This window comes from Henckelia pumila, chromosome 4 (assembly GCF_033568475.1).
Source record: "Henckelia pumila isolate YLH828 chromosome 4, ASM3356847v2, whole genome shotgun sequence".
Classification (NCBI taxonomy): domain Eukaryota; kingdom Viridiplantae; phylum Streptophyta; class Magnoliopsida; order Lamiales; family Gesneriaceae; genus Henckelia; species Henckelia pumila.
Window position 1 is genome coordinate 41,873,178 of NC_133123.1, and position 9,777 is coordinate 41,882,954.

The 9,777-nt window shown below is 35.0% G+C and overlaps 1 protein-coding gene across 2 annotated transcripts; it reads left to right on the forward strand.

Annotated features, from left to right (window-relative positions):
- The first annotated feature begins 3,867 nt into the window (after positions 1-3,867).
- LOC140864316 (V-type proton ATPase subunit G 1-like) lies at positions 3,868-7,523 on the forward strand. Of its 2 annotated transcripts, none has more exons than XM_073268420.1 (5): positions 3,868-3,999; positions 4,347-4,431; positions 6,361-6,449; positions 6,878-6,978; positions 7,140-7,523. In XM_073268420.1, the coding sequence occupies exons 3-5, from the start codon at positions 6,362-6,364 to the stop codon at positions 7,281-7,283; spliced, it is 333 nt and encodes a 110-aa protein (XP_073124521.1). In that variant the 5' UTR covers positions 3,868-3,999; positions 4,347-4,431; position 6,361; the 3' UTR covers positions 7,284-7,523. The 2 variants fall into 2 exon arrangements, with proteins under 2 accessions (XP_073124521.1, XP_073124522.1); XM_073268421.1 differs by having other exon boundaries at positions 3,874-3,999; positions 4,347-4,487.
- Positions 7,524-9,777: the final 2,254 nt, after the last annotated feature.

Genomic DNA, 9,777 nt, shown 5'->3' on the forward strand with positions numbered 1-9,777 from the left:
TTAGCATGACATTCATCATTTCTTTCAGAGTACGGTTTTTCCTTTTCGCAACACCATTAGATTGTGGTGAATAAGGAGCAGTTGTTTGATGAATAATGCCCGATTCATTGCAAAATTCTTCAAACGGAGCAACATATTCACCTCCTCTATCACTTCGAATTTTCTTGATTCGTTTGCCTAATTGATTTTCAACTTCATTCTTATAGGTCTTAAATGCTTCAAGAGCTTCATCTTTGCTTCTTAAAAGTAACACATAACAGAATCTTGTGCAATCATCTATGAATGTAATAAAGTACTTTTTCCCACCTCTAGTTTGTACAAACTTTAAATCACACACATCGGTGTGAATTAGTTCTAGAGGTATTGTACTTCTTTCCACAGTGTGAAAAGGTACTTTAGTTAATTTAGCTTCAAAACATATTTGTAGTTTGAATCAATCTTAGTCCTTGGAATAAGATTTAGTTTTCCAAGTTTTTTCAAAGTGTTGAAGTTAACATGTCCTAATCTAGTATGCCATAAATTAGAACATTCAACCAAGTAATTCAAAGCATTAACTTTATTACTTTCAAGATCACGAAGTACAGCCATTACATTCATCTTGAACAGTCCCTTTTCTATATATCATTTTCCTAGGAACTGTCCATTTTTCATGATTACAACTTTTTCAGCTTCAAAAACTATTCTAAATCCGGCCTTAACAAGCCTAGAACCGGATACAAGATTCTTTTTTATGTCCGGAACATGAAGGACATCAATAAGAGTAAGCTCTTTTCCCGAAGTCATCTTGGTCACCATTTTGCCTAATCCAACGATCTTAGAAGTCGCATTGTTACCCATATAGAGCTCTCGTCCACTTATAGGAGTATACTTCGAGAATAACTCCTTGTCAGCACATACATGTCTTGTAGCTCCAGTGTCGATGAACCACTCTTTAGGATGATCAACCATATTAGCCTCGAAGATTACTGCTGACAGATCTATCTCGGATAAATCAATAGGCACAGATTTGTGTTGGACCACATTTGCCCGGTACTGATTGTCCTTCTTCGGTAAGCGACAATCCTTATCTTTGTGGTTCGATTCCCACAGTTCCAACAAGTTCCTTTCCACTTTTTATTCTTCCCTTGCTTCAAATCTTTTCCAAACTGTTTCCTTTTCTTCGTAGCGTTTGGCTCCACCAGGTTTGCCTTTGCTTCCATCGGCATTTTACCAGCTTTGATCTCTGCTTTGCGATTGTCTTCCTCAATTCGCAGCCTGACGATCAAGTCCTCGAGCCCCATTTCCTTGCGTTTGTGCTTCAAATAGTTCTTGAACTCTTTCCATAAGGGTGGCAGTTTTTCGATTAATGCAGCCACTTGGAAGGATTCACTGATCATCATCCCTTCAGCCATTATATCATGGAGGATGATTTGGAACTCTTGCACTTGGCTAATCACCGTCTTGGTATCAACCATTTTGAACTCGAGAAACTTACCGACTACAAACTTCTTCGTGCCAGCATCCTCAGTCTTGTACTTTTTCTCTAAGGATTCCCACAATTCCTTAGCAGTCTTGGTTGCAGAATATACACTATACAGTGTATTGTCCAACCCATTCAGTATGTAGTTTCGGCACACAAAGTCGCTGTGACACCATGCATCGAAAGCAGACCTTGCTTGTGTGTCAGCATCCGGTGCCGGAACAGCAACAACATCCTTCAAAAACCTTGCAAGATGAAGAGTTGTGAGATAAAACAACATCTTCTGCTGCCATGTCTTGAAGTCAGTACCGGAGAACTTTTCAGGTCTCTCGGCATGCGCATTAGAAGCAGCAGGGGCCGTGACAATAGCCGATGTAACAGGCGGTGGCGTAACAGGGGGCGGTGGTGGGGGCGTAACAGAGGGCGGCGTGACTTTGGCAGAAGAATCAGTAGCCATCATACGAAATTTTGTCTTAAACTTGTAAGTCCAATTTCCACCACTTGCAACCAATAAATAATCCACACGATCAAAACAGCGAGCCAAGAGTTTAACTCTTTATCTTTAAGACAAAATTTGCCCCGCCTAGGTGCTAACGGGATTGTGCAAAGTGTCTCCCAAGATAAACTTTGAGTAGCAGCACTGCAAACTCAAAGAACTTCGAACACAAAGTGCTTTAGGAAACTCAGACTCTAATATGAGTATGCAAGAAGAGAAAGAAATCAGAAATGAGCGAGTATGAATGATCACAGACGGGGTCTATTTATAGATGTTGGAAGGATACATCGGACAATCGCACCACTTCGATGCATGCATGGCCGAACAGTTGCAATGGTTAGGACCGAAAGGACGCACTCTTTCAGCCGAAAAGATGCACTGGTTCGGACCAAAAAGTTGCACTGAATCGGACTGAAGAGTTGCATACTTTCATATGAAAATGCACTCAGATTGTAAAACAATTAATAAAATAATTAATTTATTTTGTCCAAAAAGTTTATATTCATGTTAAAGTCAGCCCACGCCCACGCCCACGGTCCGATCGAACGGCGGCGGCGGCAGGGCGCGCGTGTGGCTAATGGTTCGAACCTAGCCTAGACTAGGTCCGCTCCCCTTAACAAACATGGATACCCCTTGGGGCCCCAACCCATTGTCTAAATTTTGACATTATATAGTGCTATTAATTTCCATATTTTATCAATGTGGGACAATGAGCATAAAGCCTCATTCACCATCTCATTTACCATCCATTTTTCCAACAAATTTTCCAACAAAGAGCACCCGTGTAGCATAAAACCTGCCCTTAGAGCATGACACACGTGGTAATGCATTAATCGAACTTCTCCAACTCCATCATTCAAAGAGATTTAGGTAATGTTTGAGAGAATTTCTAAAAATCATTTCTCAACTTTTTTTTTTTTTGCAAAATTTGCTTCACACACGTGGTAATGCAATCGAACTTCCCGAACTCTCTCATCCAAAGAGATTTAGGTAGTATTTGAGAGAGTTTCTAAAAAACACTTCTCATCTTAGTATGACGAAAAAAAGTTTGACACGTGACAAAGTAGACATTCCGAAGCTTCCGAAGTCACCAGATTTTAGGTTAGCCAAACCACGCGATCAAATGAGCAAATGTCGACACACGGGTCAAACGAAAGAAGATTAATTAGTTATTTATTTTGGATTTTAAATACTGAAAATTGATTGGGTTGTAAGATTATTCAAGTATTTGTTTAAGTTATTTGCTTAACGGGTTTATTTACGAGTAATTAAGCTTATTCATGTATGCTTGAGTTAATAGTAACATTTCGACTAAGAACGCTATAGTTTGAGTGATATAAGGCCCGTATTCATGCATATGAAAATTTAATACTCATCCCCAACTCAATTTAGTACACCATTACTGACATGAGCCCAAAAGGTTATGGGTACAAGAATTCACACATACCCAATACAAGCCCAAAAGAGTTATGGGTCCAGTACCCATGCTCATTGGCCATTGCTTAGGGATTGTTTGCAATCACTAAAAAAATGTGATTGTTAGTTTTTGGTTTAAAAAAATCATTTTTGTGTGTTTTTTAAATCTAGATTATGTGTTAGCTTATGCTTAACTTAATTTAAATTCAAAAGCTAATCATGCGGATATTATGATTCTCCAAAGTTATTCTAATAAAAAGGGCATTGTTAAAATCACTGTAATAACTTATTTTTCAAACACTACCCAACTTTGATTTTTAGAATTTTACATTTGTTTCCAAACACTACCAACTTTTGATTTTTCTTAAATTTTTTATAATCTATAAATTAATCACTTTTACAAAAACACAATCTATTGCAAACATCCCCTTAATTGACGCTGCTCTGTGTGTTGGGTTTGGGTCGAAATATAAATTTTGAGTTTTTCGAACCGATCGGAATATATCACAAATTCTGCCCTCTGCAGACCGCCGCCGTCAATTAAGTCCGTAACTCCATCGTCCAACGAACTACGAAGCCGACCGCCAAAGCTTTTCTCCTCCTCCGACGTTGCTCTGTTCGTTGCTCGGTTAGTTGCTTAGTCGCAATCTCTCTTTATCACTCTCTGTTTGAAGCCCTTTGGCAACTCACTCGGCTGTTTGAAGCTCTCGCTCTCACCATTACGCAAGCCCTCTGCTCATCTTTCTCTCATAATTCTGAAATCTACCATTACCAAATTTTCGGATTCTCAAATTTCCAGAACTACCATTATAAATATTAGAATTTACATAAACCAATTTTATTTTAACAACGGTTACTAATTATAAAATTAATTAAAATAGATCGAAGATTTTTAATTTTTTGTGTTTTTTTTTATGTGAAACTTATTTTACATAACGAAGATTTTTTTATTGGTTCTATTTAAGTATTTAACAGACCACCTTTACAAAAGGTAGAAGAATCCTCTTGCAATTTACAAATCTTCCATCTCACAAAGATTGTACCTATTCCGATTCTTCGGGTAATTGTTCTCTCTCTTTCTCTCTGTACTGTTAGGTCTCGCTGCTCTTCTTCGAGGTTGACTATGATTTTACTTGCTTGATTTTTCCCGTTAATGAAGTTAATTTGTAAAAAAGTGTGATTCTATTGTCGATTAATTGTTATTTGGTGTTCCCGTAATGTGGATTCGATGTTTTGGTTGTGGAATATGATGGGATTTGAATTTTGTTGAGCACGATCAATGATTCTTTGGGTCTTGTTTTCTGATGGGTTTTTTCTTCTTTCTTTTTTTTCCCAATTTTTCTTCCGGTTGGATTTGAATTGATATGAGTAGATCTGGGTCGAGTGAGAACTAGAGGGATTTTAGGCATGATTCTGTGACTGTTTGTTGAATTGTGTTTTCCTATTTGAGTATCTGCAGCGTTGATTTTGTCGCCGCAGATAATTCTGAATGATCTCCGTGACTGACATTGGCATTCTAAGAATAAATCTGTTTATTGATTCGAATTTTCAGTTTGTGTTTGGAGTTGTTTATTTCAAATATTAAAACTGGATCTTCCTCCCGGATGAAGATCTGATGATGGAGAGGTCGACTTCTGGCAAAGTAGTCAGGATTCAGATATTGTACCTGTGATTTTAAATTTTAATTCAAGTTAATATAGTTTCCTTCGCAAACTAGGAGTTTAAGATCATCAGGTTGCCCTAATCGAAGTGTATTTGGTGACTTATTGTGAGAAATTGGTATTGGGTCTTAAATTCGTAATTAGATGATGGGCATAGAAGAGTCAAGAGTGAAGTTTAGCTAGTTCTGTTTCTTTCACTCAAATTTCTGTGTAAAACGATGTTATTGGTTGGGTCTTTTCTTGACTAGATTTTCACATTGTAGTTTTCAAGGTAACTGGGGTTGCTTTAAATAGTTTTAAACTATTTGCAACCGACTCATACTCACTCTTTTGTTTCATCAGTGGAGATTCGTTTAAGCCTTGGATCTAGCAATGTCTTCAGGTTTTCCGAATATGAGAACTAATTTTTGGTTTCCATTTTTCAGTATAACTAAAAAGATTGATGCATTTGTTTGTACCCGGGATAGTTCTAATTTATCTTTTGTTAAATAATAATAATAATAATAATAATAATAATAATAATAATAATAATAAGATAATGAAAAGATAAGACAACATAAAAGGATGGTTCGTCTATTTCTAATATCTGGTCAAATGTCTGAAGGATATGCTGTTATTGTTATTTCCTAACTTTGAGTACAGTTAGTACTTAGTATCTCTATATATCCATGAAAATACTTTGCGATAAGGATATTAGCGGAAACCATTCCAACTACAGAGCAATACACAAAATCAAAGATTTCACATTATCTTAATAATTGCAAACATGATTGTATCAGATTAGCTTAAATTTTAACATTGTGGAATGCAGAATCACATGGTACTCAATGAAATGTTTGGAAATGACCACCTTCTAAACAGTTCACCGGGTGGAATCATTGAAAAAGATTCTTTCCCATATCATCACCTTTATAAACGCAATTACCTGCATTGTAGTAATTTTAGCTGCAGATGTTTAATTATTTTCATTTGGAACAAATATCTCAAACGACATTGGACTAAGAGGGCGCAGAGAGAACTGCTACTTTTTTCTTACTTCGTTTAAATCTCAAAGTTAACTTTTATTGCTGATAAGTGGGAAAGGTACATTGTTTCAGCACTTAAATGTGCAGTAGAATATTTTGTTTTTGTTTAGTCGTTGATTATTTTTGAAGTTTTTATTTCCTGTGAGATACAAGCAACATTTTGTATTATACTAAAGGCGGATTACATCTCAGTTCAGTTCTTAATTCTTGTGCATCTTATGATCTTATTAGATGCTGTGCTTTGACCTATTCGATTAATTTTCCATTAAATGGCATGTCCTTTACCTGGCCTCAATATTACAGTATGGCAGCCAGTGGTAACCAGAATGGAATTCAACTCTTACTAGCAGCAGAACAAGAAGCTCAGCACATTGTCAATACTGCTAGAACTGGTGAATACTCAGTGCCACCAATGATTCACTTATATAGTAGTTTTCCTTTGGCTTTGTCTCAGTTTTGTAACTTAAAGTACTCAACCCATTTATGTGCGAATTGATTTTCGAGCTAGGTGGGGTTGTCAGCTTAGATTATGAGTCGATATATTTCATTCTGACCTAAAAATTGAAGGGAGATATTTATTCATATTTACTATTATAGTGACCTATGTTGATTTCTCCCCCTAACTTAGTGACTGGGTGTGTTATATTTTGTACTTTACGGTGTAGGAGGAAAAGAGTTTAAGCTTCATTTATCATCGTGCTTGTATATTTTCTTAACTCGTTTTAAAGTTTTGCATTCATTCACCTCTAACTTATTTGAATGTTGCGTGAGAAGGATCCACATAACAGGCAATCTATATTTACTTTTCTGTACCATGCAGCGAAGCAAAACAGGTTGAAACAGGCAAAAGAAGAAGCCGAGAAGGATATTGCTGATTTCCGTGCTCAAATGGAGGCCGAATTTCAGAAAAAGGTTTCAGAGGTAAGGATATTGACAGAAAATTAGGAAGAACCTGTTGCAGGTCGTTCGTGTAAAAATTGTCTGTCATGTTATTTCCTTATTGCCAACAGTGCCACAAGTTTCTGACTCTGATGAAATTCTTGCAAAAATTTCTGATCTCCTTCCCGTTTTCCTCTAAACAGAGCAGCGGAGACTCCGGTGCCAATATGAAGCGTCTTGAACAGGAGACGGAGGAAAAGATCTCTCACCTCAAGGAAGAGGCTTCAAGAGTTTCCCCCGATGTTGTCTCAATGCTGTTGAGGCACGTGACTAGCGTAAAGAACTGAGATTCTTGATTTAGCAGAATGGGTTCTGGATCCCGTGTTTCGTATAATGATTCATGAATTAAACACTTGATCAACTCTTCTTGTAATATTATCTTTATTTTTCGTTTCGTTGCTATTTTTGCTTCCGGTTTGAATAATTTGGTCGGGTGATGGTGTTCCTTCCAAGGGGGGTGATATATTTATGATATCAGACATTATGTGTATCTTGTATGGCTTCGGCAAGAAATAAGACTTGTATTATTTTTGTGGCTTAATGTCTCCAATTGAAATTCCATTCTCTCTCGTTTATTACATTTGAATATCATACACATGTTAAAAGAGATGTAGCGGTGGTTGGTCGAGTTCATGTAAACACAAAAGTGGGTTTTCTCATGGTTTCCTAGTGTCAGATCTAAGGTGATATCTTCATACTAGCATCTTCATATCTAGTGATATCTTCATACTAGCATCTTCATATCTAATACTAGGGTGATATCTTCATACTAGCATCTAACCGAGTCGGATCGACTACGGTCTCGATTCGAACTTATTTTAATTGAAGTTGGCTTATGCTTTCAATTTTAAGAGTTGGTTAGCTGGAGGACCATCAAACTAATCGAGTTTTGTTGTTCAATAACTATCTCATTATAGTGTTTTTTTTTCTTTTTTTAAAAAACGAACTTAAATTGAGTATACTTCAATTTAAAGTATTGAAATTTATTACCTTCAAATTTAGCATTCTAGGAAAAAACATAATGAATAATGCTAGAGGTACAACCAATATATCGTACAACGATATTTACAACAATTATGTCGTGATATTTTGTTATTATCTCGTGAGATTTTGATATGATATCGTGAGATTTTGCATTCAATGTATCGTGTGATTTGATAAATTAAAATTTTATATTGAATTTTTTGTGGAATAAAAATTGTTGTACAAATTTGGTTGTACATGTAGCATTGCTCAAACATAATAGGGTAGCTGGTGAGGCTGTCGAGCTAAACTAATCGCGTTTGATTGTTCAGTAATTATATGACAAAATAATAAAGTGCACGTGTTAATTTTGTTTAAAAAAATTAGAGTTGAAGTTGGTGTATATAAATCGAATGATATAATTTAAAATCTACAATTAGCTTCTATGTACTTGTCACCTCAATGAATTAAAATGAGTTAATAATTTTCGGTACGATTTCCACGATTATTCTTTTTCTCTTATTTATTTATAAGAATGGCAACCGAATTATAATTTATAAGTTCTAAAGTCTTGTTGAACTTTCAATTCAACTTAATCACTAAAGTACTCTTGAAGATGGTCTTTGGAATAAATTTTAAGATCATATTTGGATATCAAGTTTGCAAATTGATGTTTATGTAATAAGACATAAATATCGTATCTCAAGAATAAATAAAACTGAGAGCTAGCTAGTTCTAAGTGTGTATAAACTATGATTGTGTTCAAATTTACTTGAAGAATGAATCAATGTAGATGATCGTCCTCTCTCACGATTAATTGAAATAATCCTGAATTCCTGCGAGAAAAAAGAGAGCAGAATATTGTAATGATCGATAAAACATAGAGAAAGGAAAGAATAATGGATTTTTGAGATGGTTAATTAAAATGAGATATGATGATTTAGAATTTGTTTTTGGAAGGTGCAATACTTGGGGGGGTCTTCACTTGAAGTCAAGAGCCCATACAAACAGAACCTTACTTTTAATTTCGATTTTAAATTCTAAATCAGTAATTAGTTTCGATTATAATATTTAGATGATGATTTCGATTTCGATCCGTAATTTAAAAGAAAAGAAAATATTTATGTCCAATTGTAATCAATTTATGGCAAAACTCAAATGTGTTTGCAAGTCACATCTAAGAAAGAGATTTGGATAATGAAATCGTAGTTGCTAAATGGCAATTATTATCCAACTTCATTTTAAATATTTGTTTATCCAACATTTGATTAATATTCTTAAATGATTACGGCCATAAATAATTGAGTAGGTATTAATTTACGAGATAAGTCAATTCGATTTATAATTGCAGTGAAAAATAATAAATTTTTATGAGTTGCTCGAGTCAGATATCTATATCACAAAATTGATCAGTCAGATAATCTCGTAAATTTTTTTATTTATATCATTTTATTATCCATGCATATTTATTTTTTCCATATTATATATCACTAATCATGTCATGCCACAAACCAATTACTAATACATGGAACATGTGACACCGAAAATGTTCTCAACTAGTTCGATTTGAATAGCATTTAAACAAATATATGAAATGTATATTTTTATGACCTATATTTCTCCAATTCAAATATAGTGGGAAAGGTTAGTTCTTTTTTAAAAAATAAAATAAAAATTGACCAAATCATTTTGCTAACTATCCTGCAGGTTTCAAAACTATATCTAAATATACAACAAAAACTATGTAATATGTGCAGTGTGACATAGTTATAGCTCATAGGATTGAATGCCTAAAGCATAACAAATTTGACTCAGTAT

Coding starts and splice junctions, on each gene's coding strand:
- LOC140864316 (XM_073268420.1), top strand. CDS start 6,362: ATGGCAGCCAGTGGTAACCAGAATGGAATTCAACTCTTACTAGCAGCA. Junction 6,450..6,877: donor TGTCAATACTGCTAGAACTG/GTGAATACTCAG, acceptor TGTACCATGCAG/CGAAGCAAAACAGGTTGAAA. Junction 6,979..7,139: donor TTCAGAAAAAGGTTTCAGAG/GTAAGGATATTG, acceptor TCCTCTAAACAG/AGCAGCGGAGACTCCGGTGC.